General features: G+C 48.7%; 1 protein-coding gene across 1 annotated transcript; it reads right to left on the bottom strand.

Annotated features, from left to right (window-relative positions):
* Positions 1–2,685: 2,685 nt before the first annotated feature.
* On the bottom strand, positions 2,686–18,392 carry fam113 (family with sequence similarity 113). The gene is made up of 7 exons (XM_060827760.1): positions 18,320–18,392; positions 17,140–17,219; positions 8,449–8,672; positions 7,789–7,939; positions 6,116–6,359; positions 5,778–5,942; positions 2,686–2,861 (listed from the first exon to the last, which is right to left on the bottom strand). The coding sequence occupies exons 1-7, from the start codon at positions 18,390–18,392 to the stop codon at positions 2,686–2,688; spliced, it is 1,113 nt and encodes a 370-aa protein (XP_060683743.1).
* Positions 18,393–19,090: the final 698 nt, after the last annotated feature.

Raw genomic sequence — 19,090 nt, 5'->3', positions numbered from 1 at the left:
CAAGGTGTGGTGGGGGGTGGGGGGGAATGTTTAAAAGAGATGTGTGAGGGAGGTGTTTCACACAAAGGGGGGGGGGGGTGGGGGTGGGGAGCCTGGAAGGTGCTGCTGGGGGTGGGGGGAGGGGGGGGGGGGGGGTGGAAGCAGATACAACAGCAGCATTCCAGTAACACCTGGACAGATCCAGGAATAGGAAGGGAATAGAGGGGTATGGATCCTGTCAGGGAAGACAGTTTTAGTGTGTGTCATCACAGGATTGGAGGGCCGAAGGGCCTGTTCCTGAGATGGAGTGCTCTTTGGTCTGAACTCCAAACCTTTCCTATTCATGTACCGACCCCGATCTATTGGACGGACACCTCGCCAGCTTGGTTTGTTTGATGGTTTCTTTCCTTTAGACAAGGAGCTTCTCTTATTGTTAAACACATTTACAGACTGGTGTATGACATTCAGGGGTAAAATGGGGCAGAGTTAGCATGGTTTTATCTAGGGGAGGTCACGCCTGACAGATCTGCTCACATTCTTTGAGGAAGTAATGAGCAGGTTAGACCAAGGAGAGCCAATGAATGTCATCTACTGGGACTTCAAGAAAGCCTTTGACAAGGTGCCACACAAGAGGCTGCTGAATAAGATAAGGGTCCATGGTGTCAGAGGCAAGGTACCAGCATGGATAGAAGCTTGGCTGTCTGTCAGGAAGCAGAGTGTGGGGATAAAAGGGACTTTCTCAGGATGGCAGACTGTGATGTGGTGTTCTGCAAGGCTCAGTGTTGGCACCATAACCTTTCACTTTATACATTAACGGTCTAGATGAAGGAACTGAGGTTGAGAAACTTATCAGCCATGATTGAAGGCAGAGCAAACCCGATGGGCTGAATGGCCTAACTTCTGCTCCTGTTGTCTTATGGTCTTGAAACATTTAGGAAAAAAGCTTTCAAGTTAGCTTCATTATCTGGGTAGTAACATCAGCTGCAATCATAATGCTACAACGAGAGAACTTAAACCCTTCATGATAAACAGAAATTTCTGGAGAAGCTTAGCATCTGGAGAGACAGCAGAGCAGAGTTAGCATTTCCAGTTGGGAATGACTACAACGTCACTGCAATGGAAACCATTCACACTGCAGTTAAACAGAGAGTGGCCCAGGCAGGGACCAAGCAGAGATTTAAAGTGCCAGTGGGGGAAATGTTGGCTTATTGAGCGGAGGGATTTGCTCACCCACAGAAGGGAAGACCATGGTCTGAAGCAGGGAACAATTCAGGGAGGAAGCAATCCAGATCAACAGCTAGCAGCTTCACATGTCAGTCAGTCAGTCAGTCAGTCAGTCTCCCGAAACACACGCTCAGGACAGAAGCCAGTAAGGTACCTGCACCACAGGAAGAGACAACAGCAAACCGAATCAAAACACCCAAGCTCCTCAGCTCAGCAAGAGACAATGAAAGGTAAGATTAGAGCGGGGCCCCACTGGGAGATATCTCCAACGGACATTTAGTGAAAGGGGCAACTATTTCTTTTTGCTGTAGAATAGCAGCAAAATAAACTTTAGTCAAATAAACTGGAGTTAAAAGCTAGCAGACCAACCTGACAGTACCAAATGTTCTGAATAAGATTCAGTGTAACGTGTGGGCTAGCAGCAAGTGTAGCTGGTTGCCTGGAGACAAAAACAAATTGGAATGAGGCCAATCAATTTAAATTATACACCCCCCCCCCCAAACAAGGATATCAACCTCCAATCAAGTTTGAATTGAGTATATTGACAATTGTAAAAGCCAATGACACAATACGATGCTTGGTGGGGGAGGGGGTATAAGACCAGGGAACATGGAACAGTTGGGGGGAGAACTGCCAAACCAACAATATCTGCAGACATCCTGGAGAATAGCTCTCTTAAAAAAGGTACCTTTACCTATCAGTAATCTGTGAAACAGAAATCCCTAAGAAAAGATTATTCAATATCTGGCTGGTTTTGAAAATTTGAATGTTTGGTAAACCTTACGGGGTTTATCCAACTAGTATTATAGAGGGAAAGGTAAAAGAGAGGTTAGAGGAAGGATTTGTAAATAGGTGTTAGTTCATTATTCTCTGCTATACCTTAAATAGTAAAGTTGTTAATTTTTATTTTAAATAGTCTTGGCCTCTAATTTTCACACATTACTGCACAGGATAAATCTTGTGTCACTCAGTTTAAATTAGGCAGGAGAGTTTACCCTCTATCGTAACCTGTATACTCAAGGTGGCAGCAGGGGTGACAAAATACACTTCCCACGGTACTCCTGGACTAAAGTATTATGACAGTAAACTCTAAGTCAGGAACCAAATCCCTAAATTAAAACAGAGTGCATGAAGCCAGGCCAAGGGAGCACCACCATCAGGGGGTCAGCTCCCCCAGGCACAGGGGTGGGTGGGGTTACATTTACTTTCAATAACAATTGGAATTTGTAAACCATTTTAATTTGTCATAAATCTATAAACAATTATGTGCTGCCCATCGACAGTCGGAGTTTAAAAACTCAGATTTCTGCAGTTCCTAGATATCCTGTAAAACTCTACCTCCAGTGATTCCACCCCCCTCTCCTCCCCACCAACCCCGACCCCCACTGTACTTAGTCCCTCAGACACGCCCTCTCACACACACACACACCCCTCCCCCAGCCCTGACACACACACATACACACCCCCCTCCCACAGCCCTGCTTAGTGGAGACCGCTGTAATGGGGCAGGTTGTATGGGACTGGGATCCTGCTGTGTAACAGTCGATGTCTCATCACTAGCTGGTTATTCCGGAACACCCTGGAACCCCTGGTCTGTTCCGATTGATCCCAGTTGTCCTGGAGCCTGGGCAGAGAGTTGGCCGGCATTGACAAATGATCTGAAACAGAAACACTACAGGTCAGTGCTGGGGGATGGGGGCACACGAGGACAAAGCCCCTCCCCACTCCAGGGCAAGGTCCACAGCCCATCATTTAACACCCTTCCTATCCCATCCCAGTTAACAGCTGCTGGTCTCCATCTACCCGGGAAGTTCACAATAACAGATACACCGCCTTTCCCATCCTGAACGATGGGAGTTCACAGTGAGAGAGAGAGAGTGGCCCATTCACAGGGGGTTTGGCTGTGAACGCCACTCCACTCTGACCCAGCAGTTCGGAGAGGTCACACCCAGACTACACGTTACAGTTTTGGTCTGGTCATTGTACTGGGCGAGAGAGCACGCAGTGTAGGTTTTCCAGGGATGGGATTGCACTGGACAGGGTACGGAGAGATTCTCCAGGCTATGACTGGCCTTGATGGAGGGGTCAGGGAGCAGAGGGGCCTGGATTTAAGGGAAGGGACTGGAGGTTCAGGGGAGATGTGAGGAAAATGTTTTTCACCCAGAGGGTGGTGGGAATCTGGAATCACTGCCTGGGGAGGGGGGGGAACGGGGCAGAACGAACATCACAGCAAAGGGGTATTTAATTCCACAACATCACCACCCTCTGGGTGAAGACTTCCCCCTTGTACCAAACCAACCATTCTCCTCTTCCCTTCAATCCTTTGGGCAGAGGTGTGACCATCTTGGAACATGCCACATTAAGGAGATTTAAACAATCCTTGGATAAGCACATGGATGATAATGGGATAGTGTAGGGGGATGGGCTGAGAATAGTTCACAGGTCAGCGCACCATCAAGGGCCGAAGGGCCTGTTCTGCACTGTATTGCTCTATGTTCTATGTCATCCATGTAACTCCCAGCCTCACAGATGGGCCAGTGTCTCCAATACTAGCTAAACTCTGAGCACAGGCGTCTGCTGTTGGAGGGGATAGGATCACACTAATATCATGGCTATAGCTAACTCCCTCTGCTCCAATCCCAACCTCACCATCAAGCCAACGGATAAAGGGGGTGCAGTGGGAGTCTGGCGCACTGACCTCTACACCGCTGAAGCCAGATGCCAACTCAAAGTCACCTTCTCCTACCACCCCCTCGACCATGACCCCCCCCCCGCATCATCTCCCAGACCATACAGAACCTCATCACCTCAGGCGATCTCCCACCTACAGCTTCCAACCTCAGTCCGGGAATCCCGCACTGCCCGGTTCTACCTCCTTCCTAAGCCTGACCACCTTGGCTGACCCATTGTCTCAGCATGCTCCTGCCCCACCAAACCCATCCCCCCCTAGCCCAGGAACTCCCCACAAACGTTCGAGACACCACCCATACCCTCCACCTACCCCAAGACTTCCATTTCCCAACCCCCAACGCCTCATCTTCCGCCTCGGAACACTTCAACCCCAGGGCATCAATGTGGACTTCACCAGTTTCCTCATTTCCCCTCCCACCACCTCAGCCAAGTTCCAACCTTCCAGCTCAGCACTGTCCTCATGACCTGTCCCCACCCTCCTCTCTGACCTATCACCTTTACCCCCACCTCCATCCACCGATCACACTCCGCTACCTTCTCCCCCAGCCCCCAGCCCCCACCCCCCTCTCATTTATCTCTCCACCCCCGAGGCTCCCAGTCTCATTCCTGATGAAAGGCTCCTGCCTGAAACATGGTCTCTCCTGCTCCTCAGATGCTGCCTGACCTGCTGTGCTTTTCCAGCAACAGCCATAAATGTAGAATCTCAGCTCATGTTCTGAGTCCCAGATTCAAATCCGATCACAGATGATGGGATTTAGATTCTTCATTCCTGATATTGTTGAATCTCCTCACAACCATCAAACCGCAGCTGGGGGTTGGAAGAAACTCATCCGCCTTCAGGAGGACCTCTCACCTGCTCTGGCCAATATGTGACTCCAGTCCCACCACTCTGTGGTTGGCTCTCAGCTGCCCAATGAATGACCCAGCAAGCCATTCAATTGGACCAATTGCTGCTCACTCAAGAACAGAAAAGACAGATCAGAGAGAACCAACCGAGACTTCAGAAATGACACAGTACAAAATAGCCATCGACCCTGCGAAGCCGTCCTTACTAACAGGGTCACTACGCTGACCAGATATCTTCAACTAATCTTGTCCCGTTTACCAGCACTTGGCCCTCATCACAGGCCAGTGCCAAAACTGGGAGAGCGGTCTCACAGACTAGTCCAGCAACAGCCTGACACAGTCATCCTCACGGGATCATACCTCACAGACAGTGTCCCAGACCCCACTATCACCATCCCTGGACATGCCCTGTCCCACTGGCAGGACATTCCCAGCAGAGGGGGGGCAGCACAGTGGGATACAGTCGGGAGGGAGTTGCCCTGGGAATCCTCAACATAGACTCCGGATCCCATGAAGTCTCATGGCTTCAGGTTAGACATGAGCAAGGAAACCCCCTGCTGATTACCACGTCCCGCCCTCCCTCGGCTGATGAATCATTACCCCTCCATGTTGAACACACTCCAAGGAAGCACGGAGGGTGACAAGGACACAGAATGTCCCCTGGGTGGGGGATTTCAATGTCCCACCACCAAGAGGGGCTCTGCAGCAGTATTACTGATCGAGCTGGTCGGGTCCTAAAGGACCTCGCTGTTAGACTGGGTCTGCGGCAGGTGGGGAGGGAACCAAGAGGGAAAACCATACTGACCTCATCCTCCCCAATCTGCCGGCTGCAGGTGTATCTGTCCATGACAGGATCAGTGAGAGTCATTGTAACTACAAATCCATTATCCAGAAGTGACAGCCTCGAGTGGGAGTTAGCACCTCCTCCCTGTAACCACAAACTCCCCGCTGCCAGCACTGACTAACCCCCTCCCCTCGATCACAGTGAGACCCTAAGGAAAGGAGTGTTGGATGACCTGAGGAAGTGTCCATCATACCGGGGTAGTTCATGTTGTGGAAGCTGGTGTATCCTGGGAAAGGTTGACCCCAGCTGGACTCCAGACAGTCATCGATGAAGTCCACTTCAGCAGCATTCCTACTGGGCATTCGCCAGGTCTGGGACCGACACACTGGGAGGGCCAGTACCTCCCTTGGGACTGAGGCTGTGAACAGAACCCATGGATCAGGATGTTACAGGTAACACATGAATGCACCTAGAGCAGTGCACTGCCCCCTTCAGTCAGGGACTGGGGCTCGTGCCTCTTACCCCTGTCCTGACTGATGGGCAGGGGCAGAGGGGAGGTGGGGGTAAGAGTAGGAGCTGATATCATGTTACCTTGTGGTTTCCCAGGGGGCAGAACCACACCCCAGGCAGATGCGATGTGTTCAAGCAGGAGCTGGGAGATTCGACGATGAATAACGTGGCTCCAGTGAACCCCATCAGCTGCTCGGTGGTGTAGTTCAAACCGGAATCGGTAGTGCAAGTCTAACACATCAAAGCCATGAGCATCCGCCAAAAGGCCACTGTAGAAATTAGCTTCAATCACATCGTAACGCAAGCTCCCCTCCAGGTACTGCAACTACATCCAAAACACACAGCACGTTAAACACCAGCAACACACACCACCCACTCACCGAGACACAGCGGGAAAGGAGGCGGGGGCATGGACAGGGATTCGGGGACATGAGGCAGGATGTCAGTTTATAGCTTTATTGAGTTTGGTTCGGCCAGAGTACGGTGTTCAGTTCTGGTCACCACATACCAGGAAGTTTAAAAAAAAATCACAAACACCAGGTCATAGTCCAATGGGTTTAATTGGAAGCACTAGCTCTATAAAATAGGGATACATAGATCGGGTTGATAGGAAGAGCTTTGGGAAAAGTTGATGGGCAGAGAGATCTGGGAGTGCAGGTCCATTGTACCCTGAAGGTTGCTGCACAGGTGGATAGAGTGGTCAAGAAGGCATATAGTACACTTACCTTCATTGGACGGGGTATTGAGTATAAGAGCTGGCAGGTCGTGTTAAAATTGTACAAGACATTGGTTCGGCCGCATTTAGAATACTGTGGACAGTTCTGGTCACCACATTACCAAAAGGATGTGGACCCTTTGGAGAGGGTGCAGAGAAGGTTTACGAGGATGTTGCCTGGTATGGAAGGTGCTCGCTATGAAGAGAGGTTGAGTAGGTTAGGATTGTTTTCATTAGAAAAAAGGAGATTGAGGGGGGACCTGATGGAGGTTTACAAAATCATGAAGGGTATAGGCAGGGTGGGTAGAGACAAGCTTTTTCCCAGGGTGAAGGATTCAATAATGAGAGGTCACGCTTTCAAGGTGAGAGGTGGAAAGTTTAAGGGGGATACAGGCAGCAAGTACTTCACACAGAGGGGGGTGGGCGTCTGGAATGCGTTGCCAGCAGAGGAGGTAGAGGCAGGCACGGGAGATTCATTTAAGGTGCACCTGGACAGATGCATGAGGAGGTGGGGAGCAGAGGGATACAGATGCTTAGGAATTGGGCGACAGGTTTAGACAGTGGATTTGGATCAGTTCAGGCTTGGAGGGCCGAAGGGCCTGTTCCTGGGCTGTAAATTTTCTCTATTTTGGTAGTCAGAATCTTTTCCCCCAGAGTTGAAGTGTCTAATAATAGTCTTAAGGTGAGAGGGGGAAGTTCATAGGAGATATGAGGGACAAGGCATTTACACAGAGTGGTAGGAGGCTGGAATACGCTGCCGGGGGGTGGGGTGGGGGAGGGGTAGGCAGGTACAATCGAGACTTTGAGAGAGAGAGAGTTTAGATAAATCCATGAATAATGTGAGGAGTGGAAGGATATGGACCAAGGGCAGGCAGATGGGATTAGTTTAATTCAGCACAACACCCTGGACCGAAGGGCCTGCTCCTGGGCTGTTCTACATTTTATAAACAGCTAAACATTCCCTGACCGAAGTCTGCTTTGAAGGTGACACATTAGTCACTATTACACCGTGTTCTGGCAGCATTTGTAATGACCGTACCTCTGGTATCAGGAAGCCACCTTTGATCTTTTCACCCAGAGGCATCGCCATGTTCCAGATCACAAGGCATTCTGGGAGGAGGACCTCTCTTAGCCGCCTGAAGAATTTGACCAGATTCTCTCTATATTGCTCGATTGAATTGGAACCATACCTTGGGGAGGTGTGGAAGAGAGGAAGGAGAGAGGGGGAGGGGGAGGGGGAAAAAAAGAGAGAGCTGAATTGAGGATGATGTGAATCAACTTCAGAAAGGATATTCACAAGTTTGTGTTGTATGAAAATAGTCAGAGAGTGGTGCTGGAAAAGCACAGCAGGTCAGGCAGTATCCGAGGAGCAGGGGGATTGATGTTTCAGGCACAAGCCCTTCATCAGGAATCAACTCTCCTGCTCCTGAGACGCTGCCTGACTTGCTGGGCTTTTCCAGCACCACATGTTGATCCCCGCCCTCACTTTCTCCTCGTTATATGAAGATAGCATGGATTAAACCAGACTATCGTTACCGCCCAGCAATAACTTTATTTATTAAAACTGAATTGGACCAGACAGACAGACACCTCAACGAAAGGTGATTTCACCTGCACCCTGACCTGCCCAATAACACCAGCTGGAGTCAGGTCTCTCTCTGTCATTGCAATCCCCCTGTCCCAGTTCTCAGCTCCATACCTGGAGATATCCCAGACACACGAGTTAACAATGAGGATATCAGGTTGTGGTTCTCTTCGGAAACCAGCCAACACCCTGTCCACGTAGTCCGAGTAAATCCGGGTGAGGAAATAAAACCGGAGGAGATGAGTAGGACTGTGATACAGGCGAACTTCTCGGTATTCTGTACTGTTACTCAGCTTCCCTCCTTCAATCAGCTGGTCTCCCTCAAAGCTTGGCTCCCCCTTCAAACACAACAACATGCCAAGTTAGTCAGGCCCTGACAGGAAGGATGGAACACGACAACATGGGATCCTCCACACGGCAAACACCCTGTGCAGACAATTCCCAACGTTCTCACCCTCCTGGGTCCAATGACACCTCATCTCAAGGATGAGGTACCCATCCTGACCCTGGGCGAGGGGGGAGGGGAAAACAGTCTTAATGATAGACACCCCCCATCCCCCCATCAGTCTGCAGGTTTTAAAGATCACCCCCATGTGCTGTCTGTATATGCACACTCTCACCTCCCCCCCCCCCACCCCCAACCCCCACAAAAAACCCCAACATTTACAAAGCCCTTCAAAGAACACAGGACCATCAGAACCAGGAGCAGGGGGGAGGCCGTTCAGCCCTTCGAGCCTGTTCTGGCTTTCAATCCAATCAGGGCTGATCTTTTCACTGACTCAGCACCACTTACCGTTACTCACACACACACAGCCTCTCACCATGTCCCTTGATTCCTTTATTGTTCAAAAAGGGATTACTGAAGTCTCATCAACTCCTTCCCTGGGCAGGGAATTCCATGGATTAACCGCCCCCTGGGTGGAGACGTTCCTTCTCCATTCAGTCCTAACCCTGCTCCCTCTAACCTGGAGACCATGCCCTCTTGTCCGAGTCTCACTCACCAGTGGAAATGTCCTCTTCTCTCTTATCCATTCCCTTCATAATTTTACAGTGAGTATATTCCGAGTCTCCTCAGTCTCTCCTCATGAGCCAACCCCCTCAACCCCAGAATCACCCCAGTGACCCTCCTCTGCAGCCCCTCCAGAGCCAGTCCGTCCTTCCTCAGGTAAGGAGACCAAACCTGTCCACAGTACTCCAGGGGTGGCCTCACCAGCGCCCTGTACAGCAGCAATATAACCTCCCTGCTTTTAATCTCAACCCCTTCAGCAATGAAGGATAATATTCCATGTACCTTCCTAATTCCCTGTTGTGCCTGCAGACCAACCTCCTGTGACTCATGTACAAGGACACCCAGCTCCCTCTGCACAGCAACATGCTGCAACTTTCACCATTCAAATCATAATCTGTTTCGCTGTTATCCCGACCAAAATGGATGGCTTCACATTTACTAACACTGTATCCCACCTGCCAGCCCTTTGCCCACCCACCCAATGTATCTGTGTTCCTCTGAAATTTCACAGCCCTCTGCACACTTTGCTCTGCCTCTCATCTTAGTGTCTTCGGCAAATACACATGGTCCCCAACTCCAAATCATCCAGATCACTTGTAAATAACGGTGGTCCCAGCACGGATCCCTGAGGGACACCATTAGTCACTGATCACCAGCCAGAATAGCACTCATTTATCCTCACTGTTTCCTGTCAGTCAGCCAATCCTCTCCCCACACGGATACTCTACCCCGAACACCACACATCCTTACCTTACACAGCAGCCTCAACAAAGACTATTTCAAGATGCCCTGCTATTTCTCCCTTGATAATAGACTCAAGCATCTTCCCCACTACAGAGATTAAGCTCTATAATTCCCCTTTTAAACAGTGGTGTCACATTTGCTGTTTTCCAATTTACTGTGACTGCCCCAGAATCCAGCGAGTTTTGGGAAATTCCTGCCAGCCCATCTGCTATTTCTCCCCCCATCTCTTAGTACCCAGGGATGCATTCCGTCAGGGCCAGGAGACTGATCTAAACTCAGGATAGATCAGAGTGGTGCTGGAAAAGCACAGCAGGTCAAGCAGCATCCGAGGAGCAGGAAAATCAGCATTTCGGGCGATATTCCTGATGAAGGGCTTTTGCTGGAAATGCTGATTTTTCTGCTCAGGATGCTGCCTGACCTGCTGGGCTTTTCCAGCACCACTCTAATCTAGTCTCTGTTTTCCAGCATCCGCAGCCCTGGTTTTGACCATATCTATCCCGAGCTCCATTAGCTTGCCCAACACTAGCTCTTCTGTAATAAGAATGGTTTCCGGGTCCTCACCTACCTTTGTCAGTTACTGGCATGTTATTAGTGTCCTCCACTGTGGAACCCAATGCAGAGCACTGAGAAAGGACACCAAGGCAAAGCATAACATTAAAGAAGCCAAAGAATGTTAGAAATCCAGCAAGGGGAAACAGTACTGAGCTAACATTACTGAGCAAGGCAGGAAGTCCAGCTCTGTACAACAACAACTTTAGGCAGCTATAAACATTAACAGGGGAAGGACAGAAGCCTTGGACAGAGATCACTTCAAGTACCTACAGGGGAAGACAAAAGGAGTTTGAATAAAGAGTTTACTTCCCAAGCATGTGAGGTGGAAAGCAATGAAGAATGGGTTTAAGACCAAAAAAAGTCAGTAATCAAATCTAAACAAGGAAATGAGGTAATGAGTATGTGACCAAACGTGAGGATATCAACACTTCATTCCAGCGCCCGAGTCAGGACAATCACCATCATTATTCCAGTCATGTGATCATCCCAGGCAGAGCAGGAACGTGGGGAGGACATGTTCGGGAGTAGGTGTTTGACTGACCTGTTTAGTGGGCAAAAACTGTACAAGTCCTAAAGACAGTGAGTGCCATTTGCGGAGTTGTTGCTCATTGGTTCGAGGTTGGTAAGGGCTGGTACTATTACTCAGATTTTACAACCTCTACTTAGACCAGGGCTTGGTGTCCTGTGGCTCTGTAACTGTGATACTGTAGTAAATGTTTCAATAAATGTGTTAAACCTTAATGGACTGCCTGTAAGAATTTTATTCCAGGTAATTGAACAATCTCAGGGAAAGAACCAGGGAAGGTGGAGTAGACTCCAGTAGGGAGTCCTCCCTTAGCCACTGAAGCTCAGGGAGCTTTGACAGGACCTGGTCAATGCCTCGGCCATTTCCTCATGCCCCATAACTAACTGACCCTTTAGCACCCCTGAAAGGACCCACATTTACTTTAGCCACTCTGTCGTTTTATATATTTATAGAAACCTTTGCTATCTGTCCTTCTATTCTGTGCTAGTTTTTTCTCTTACTTTTCTTTACAGCTCTGATTGTGACTTTCTCTTGACCTTTAATGTTTTTTGCAATCTTGGTGACACTTGCTGTTTTTAGCCAGTGTGTATGCCTTCCCTTTCACGGTGATACCTCCCGGATTTCCTCAGACCCCCTTGGCAGATTACTCCTCCTACAGTCCGTCCTTCTCACCAGAATATACTTTTGTTGAGCACTTTGAAAAATGTCATTAAAAGGTCCCCTGCTGCTCGTCAATGGTCACCCCATAAAGTCTCTGTTTCCAGTCTCCTTTAGCCAGGTCCTCCCTCACTATCACAGTCCCCCTTATTCCAGCACAGGACCCTGGGATTGGATTTTATCTTCTCACACTCTGTATTCTAAATTCAACCAGATGGTGATCACTCTTTCCAAGAGGATCCCTGACTATTGCCGTCTCGTTACAGCCTACTCCCTCACCGTTCGAGAAAACTATCACAGATACACTCAACAAACTCCTCCGAGGTGACCCGGAGCTGAGCTGACCAATCTGCATGTCGGTTAAAATCCCTCTGATAACAGCCGTACCGTTTTTCCAGGCAGTAGTTATTTCCTTGTTTATTGCCTGTCCTGATTAGTTGGGGGCCGAGAGACTACACCGATCAGTGACTTTCTCTTCCTGGAATTCCTCATCTCCACCCAAATGGATTCGACCTCAACTTGATATTGTCTCTGAATATCAGCTACACCACCTCCCTTACCTTCCTGTCTGTCTGTCCTTCAGAATAGTCTGGTTCCCCTGGATATTTAATTCCAGTTATGACCATTCTGTAACCATGTCTCCATGATGGCCACCAAATCATATTTATTCACGATGATTGGTACCACAGGCTGAGTGTCAGGATACCTTTCAGTTCCTAATGAAAACAAAACTGTAGGTTGTGTTGCAGACATGGGTTCAACAAATCCTGGTACACTTACAGTCAGAGACCTGTCCCCTTCTCATGCTAACTGCCTGGAACTGAAGACAAGGTGGGAATATGGAAATATTGAATCTCTGAGCAGGGACAGACCTTTAACCCTGCAGGTCTGCTTCGCTACTCAGCATGGTCACAGCTAACCATTCAACATCACACCCTGCAGCCCAGAGTACATCAAACTCCTTAAAAACATGTAACCATTGTTAACTCCATCATGATCTGTGCCAGACATGGCAACAGACTCCGTCTGGATGAAGCCATTCCCACCATCTCAGTCCTAAACGGTTTATCCTTCATCTGGTCTGGACTCCATCAGGAACATCCTTCACCTCGGTTTCACACTGATGGAGGTTGATGATTTCTATAATTTTTCCTGCATTTTAAGCTCCAGAAGATAGAATCCTAACCAATCCAGTTTCTGCACATCCATCAGTGGTGCTAGCCCAGGAATCACTCTGGTAACCCTTCACTGCACACCCTCCAACACCAGAACATCCTTCCTCAGGAAGGGAGAGTAAAACTCTACTCCACATTCAGGTGTGGTCTCACCAAGGCCCTGGATCACTCAGGACCTCCTTGCTGTGGTTCCTGAACCCCCTTATATGAAGGGCCTTCATCACCTTCAGCAGCTTGTACAGGATACTTCGGTCTCACTGATGACTCCCCTCTCTCCACTGACAGCCAGCCATTCAGGTACCAATCTGCCTTCCTGTTTATTACTCGCAAAGTGGATAGTCTTACATTTATCCACACGATACTGCATTGGCCATGTGTCTGCCCACTCCCTCAGCCGGTCCAAATCCCACCGCAACATCTCTGCATCATCCTCTCAGCTCACCCACCCACCCAGCTTTGGGTTACCTGCAGTTTGGAGATACTGTATGGAGTTCCCTCGTCTAAATCAGGACCATATATAGTGAATAGCTGAGGTGCCAGTATTGATCCCTGCGGGACCCCACTAATTACTGCCTGCCTTTCAGAAACAGACCCAGTTACTCTCACTTTGTCCAGTGCTCCATCCAGCTCCAATCTCCACTTTCCCCAACCTCATCCCTGTCAATTTTACACATTAGTCTGTCATGTGGGGCGTCCAAAGTCCAAATAAATCCCATCAAGTGGCTTTCTGCACCCCCCCCCCCCACCCCCCCCTCCTCCACACCTCCCCTCCCCAAAATCAACTCCATGAGTAACACGCTCAAAAAGTTCTAAGATTTTCCCTTTTGGAACTCTTTGCTGACTGTGTCCAAATCTGTCCCTGTTTTCTAAGTGCTCCGTTATTAAAACCTATATAAATGGACTCCAATATTTTCTGCCCAGCTAATATCAGACTCAACGAGTTGCAGAATCAGAGGTGTTCAGCACTGAAACAGACACTTCCCTCATTCCAACAGATATCCCAATCTAATCCCACCTGCCAGCATCCGGCCCATCTCCCTCCAAACCCTTCCCATTCACATACCCATCCAGATGCCTTTTAAATGCTGGAATTGTACCAGCTTTCATCACCCCGAGAAAGTCTACAGCCTGAAAACTGGTCTTTAACCATTTAGACTAAAATGTAATGCTGACTTAGACAACACATTTACTGCACTAGAAAATAGACAGACAGGAAGGCTCAGGAAAAGTGGGAGATCTCAAGGAATGCAGAAGATAGGGACTGCTGGGCTGACCAAGTGATAACAGGATGCTGTTAGACATTTGTCTCAGCATCAGTGAATCTCTGACCAGGCACCAAGTGATAACACTCACTGCTGTTCCCTTGTGAAATTAATGACAGGGTTGGATTCTGACCCTGAAATAAACTCAGTACAATAAAAAGCTTTGTAATTAACAGTCAGATGCTGCCATTCTAATGGATTCGGATTATCCCTTACAAGCAGGCCAGAGAGAAAACATCTCCACTCTTACTAAACACTGACTCCAGGGTTCAAAAGGTCATTAGAGAGAGACCGTTGTAGTTGGAGCCAGGAGAAAATTAACTTCTTGCTCATCTGCTATGGATTGAATTTAATTGCATTTTGGACTGTCTGATGATATTGAGTAGCCATTACCAGTTATTAAATACAAACTCTGTAAAAGGTAATATTGATGAAGCCTTAACTTGCTGTTCTGGTAGACCACTCTACAGACCGCCTCACTGTCAATCCTAACTAATCAGATCCTAATGTCTTATTTGAATTGGAATCAAAACCTTGAAATGAAGGCATGTTTAATTTGAGACAAATTAATCATTTTAAATACAACCTTGCAATAACATCTCAGCCTCAGGTACAGAACGATTGCGTGCTTAAGATAAAAAACAGGAATCTGCTCCCAGCTTAAAATTATTCTAAGCCTAACATTGAAGTGATTCTGAAACATCAGGAAGTCATTTTATGGTCAACAGTTTGCCCTCTTTGCTAAGGAGCCATTTTGTTGACCAATGATGTCAGACACGTGAGCTGTGCGAAGTTACCTAATGACATCTCCCACTTCATTTAGGCTGGTACTTCTTTATAAGACCTTATCTCAGCAGCAGACACCGAACTCAGCTGGATTGGTTTTTCCCATTGGATGGGTAACTCAACGCCTGTAGGAGTGATCAGTCAAGCGCACACAGACCTGGCAACTAACTAGTTCCTCACAAATTATTACCTTTCACTGTTTTCTGTCTAATTAAGAACATGCAACATTTTGTAAGTGTTTGTATAAAGGAAGCCACTTTGTAGCAGTCCGTCGGAGTAACCTGCTGGGGGACTGGAAGAACTGGTACCCTACTCTCTCAGTTATTAGAGCCTGGTTAGTTTAGCTTATAGGTATCAGTGTTATGTTGTAACAGTGATGCTGTTAGTGAATAAAGGGGATGACTAAAATTAAACTAAACTGTCTATAAGGGGTTTTTAATCGCAAAGAGTACAATCTCCCGGACAAACCAAGAGAGAGGCTTTACAGGTCAGAGTCTACAAGGGAGTCCCTGGGCCACCCCAAATCTGTACTTTAACAATTCTCTCTTTTATATCTTTCCCCTCTCACCCTAAACCTATGCCCTCTAGTTTTGGACTCCCCCATCCCAGGGAAAAAACTTTGTCTATTTATCCTATCCATGTCCCTCATAATTTTGTAAACCTCTATAAGGTCACCCCTCAGCCTCCGACGCTCCAGGGAAAACAGCCCCAGCCTGTTCAGCCTCTCCCTGTAGCTCAGATCCTCCAACCCTGGCAACATCCGTGTAAATCTTTTCTGAACCCTTTCAAGTTTCATAACATCTTTCCGATAAGAAGGAGACCAGAATTGCACACAATATTCCAACAGTGGCCTAACCAATGTCCTGTACAGCCATAACATGACCTCCCAACTCCTGTACTCAATACTCTGACCAATAAAGGAAAGCATACCAAATGCCTTCTTCACTATCCTATCTACCTGCGACTCCACTTTCAAGGAGCTATGAACCTGCACTCCAAGGTCTCTTTGTTCAGCAACACTCCCTAGCACCTTACCATTAAGTGTATAAGTCCTGCTAGGATTTGCTTTCCCAAAATGCAGCACCTCACATTCCTGGTTTTCACTCTGCCTTCCTGTTGAAAAGGTTTGGGGGTGGCAGGAAGGCAGTGTGACCGTACCAACCCTCCGAGACAACAACTGAAGGAGTCACCATTTCAAGATCCACTTCCTTACAAACCCTTAGGATGTCGAAGATATGCAGGAACACCAGGACTAGCCAGTGCCCCTCCAAGGCTCTGCCCACACCCAGGTAGGGCACTGGGCTGACACTGTCCTTGTCACAATGGGAACAGACATTGGGAACAGTGAGCAAGTTATCCAAATTGTAAAGGACACACTCAGTCCAGCAGAATGGGGAAGTGGGTAGATTGGTTGTTGGCATGGATGTCAGTGGATGTGATCACACTTCCTCGATTAGAATCTGTTCATATTCCAAACTGACCTTGAAGGGCATGTAGAAGGGGTAGAGGGAATCAATCCAAGTTTATATAGCCCACTGTTTCCCCAACTCCTGATCTCAATCCCCAATACTCTCCCATAATCTAAACTCCACCACAGCTCCTCCCAAACACCAAAACCTCTGAAAGCTGACCATCCCCATTCCCTCACACCCTGTCAGGCCCAAAGAAACAGGTATAACAGCAGGCTATTCAGCCCCTCAAGCCTGACATTCCTCAGGTCCACTTTCCTGTGTTTCCCCTGTAACCCTCAACTCCCGAGATGATCAAGACTCTATTGCTGTCTTTAATATTAATGAGTCCTCCAGTCCTGTAGGTCTTGCTGCAGAGTTCCTCATCACCATTAAACTGCTGCCCTTTTTACTGAGACAAGGCCCTCTGGTTTGGAGACTCCCCCCATGAGGAGACCCAGTGAAGCCCCTCAGGAATTCTCCAGGAATTAGAATGCCAACTGATGAGCTCACACTCACACAGCAATCCCAAAATATCAGGAATCACCCTGATAAACGCAGCCTCTCCCCGTCCCCACCATTCACACCTTCCCCACCAGAAGCGATTGCTCGAATTCTCCCGCCCTGGACAGCCCCTAACCCGCACCTTACTGCGGAGTTGACCAGCTGACAGACACCTCTCCGTCTGCAGGAACAGCACCAGGTCTTTGTAGATTGTTCTCTGAACTGAGAATTATAACAGAAGCAGAACAGAGAGATTACTGCTGCAGACAGACAGACAGACAGACAGACAGACCAGGGTGGGGAGGATGGACATCAGGGCCAACACATTAAACAGTAACTACAGGCATTTCAGGCCATTCAGCCCCTCTACTGTCTCCCTATCACGGTGCAGGTGAACACCATTATCTGGGGGCTCCATGTACCCAGCGCTTTGGGAACAGTGTTAACTCTCACATCATTTACTGCTCACGATCACTGTTTCCAGGTTCTGTTACCGGGCGGGGTGGGGAGATTATGGGGGCATGTATGGGGTGGGGGGATTTACTTTGGAAGTATTTATTTTGGGGTTGGGGGGAGGGGAAGGAGTGTATGTTTACTGGGAGGTGTACATGGGGATATGTGCAGGGTCTTTATTTTGCAGGGTTTAGTGTTTTTACTTTGGGAGGTGGGGGTGCACATTTCCATGGGGAGGGATGTATACTTACTGTGGGGGCTAATGGGAGGGGGGTGTGGATTTACCAGAGTCCCCCCAGAACCACCAGGTGTTTGTTTTGGGGGGGGGGGGGGGGTGTATATGTTGAGGGGGTATGTATTGTGAGGGGCATGCAGGGTATACATTGAAAGGGGGGAAGCATGCAGGGTATAGATTGATGGGGGGGATACTGAAGGAGGTGGGATATATCAAGGGTGTGTGCGCATGGGGTATATATCAAGGGGGGGGGCAGACATTGGGAAAGGGGGGTGGTGGTGGTGTGGGGTATACATTGAGGGGTGTGTGTGGGGTATACATTGGGGGGGCATTTTGGTGGTGGTGGGGGCAGTGTGGGGTATATTTACCAGAGTCCCACAGAACCACATGTGCGGGGGGGGGGTTCGGGGGTTGATATGGAGGGGAGGCAGCAGGGGGTATATATTGAGGGGGAGGGGTGTGTGGGGTATATTTACCAGAGTCCCATAGAACCACATGTGCGGGCAGTGGGGGCAGCTATTGAGGGGGGCAGGGTGTGTGGGGGGTATACATTGAGGGGGGCAGCAGGGGGTAGATATGGAGGGGGTGTGTGCGGTATATGGGGGGGGGGGGGGGGGGGGGAAGGTATATTTACCAGAGTCCCCGAGAACCACCAGGTGTTTGTTTTGAAGAAGAAGCCGAACCTGCTCTGGGCCCAGACCCGCCATCACCACCTGAGGAAACACAATCAATAACCCATCAATAACCCCCTCCCGGACCCCCATCCAGGACGACACCCCCTCCTCCCGGGGGAGGGATCACAGGGCCAATCAGGGACACACAGGGCCCAGGGTGGTACCAGATCCCCCTCCACACCCTGCCCCTTTCCCCCAGACATTACCTTACCCTCTGACCTTTCACCACCCACTGTTCCACCAATCAAAACCAGGGCATTGACTCCTGTCCTTATCACTGAGACAACACAGGGTCCAGTAACTAGGCCCATGACAACTACATACTGACCAGCCACCAGGAACCAATCACCAGGAGCCGATCAATCAATAACCAACCAATCATCAGGAACCGATCAATAACCAACCAATCACCAGGAACTGATCAATCAATAACCAACCAATCACCAGGAATCAATTAATCAATAACCAACCAATCATCCATCAGCATGAATAAAAACTCTTGTTTATTTTGATAGGGTGATGGCTGATGAGTGATGATGAGTGATGATGATTGATGATGATGGGTGATGATGATGATGATGATGATGATGATGATGATGATGATGATGATGATGATGATGATGATGATGATGATGATGGGTGATGATGATGATGGGTGATGATGATGGGTGATGATGATGATGGGTGATGGGTGATGATGATGATGGGTGATGGGTGATGATGAGTGATGG

This window comes from Hemiscyllium ocellatum, chromosome 1 (assembly GCF_020745735.1).
Source record: "Hemiscyllium ocellatum isolate sHemOce1 chromosome 1, sHemOce1.pat.X.cur, whole genome shotgun sequence".
Taxonomy (NCBI): domain Eukaryota; kingdom Metazoa; phylum Chordata; class Chondrichthyes; order Orectolobiformes; family Hemiscylliidae; genus Hemiscyllium; species Hemiscyllium ocellatum.
Note: the sequence above shows the minus strand (reverse complement) of the source record. Positions and strands in the feature narration are given on the sequence as shown.

Excerpts from the sequence above, each read along its gene's own strand:
- fam113 (XM_060827760.1), bottom strand. The coding sequence starts at position 18,392 with ATGGCGGGTCTGGGCCCAGAGCAGGTTCGGCTTCTTCTTCAAAACAAA. Across the intron at positions 6,360-7,788 it reads GTGGCTTCCTGATACCAGAG|TTGCAGTACCTGGAGGGGAG; the intron begins GTACGGTCATTA and ends TTTTGGATGTAG. Across the intron at positions 2,862-5,777 it reads CCACAACATGAACTACCCCG|ATCATTTGTCAATGCCGGCC; the intron begins GTATGATGGACA and ends TTTCTGTTTCAG.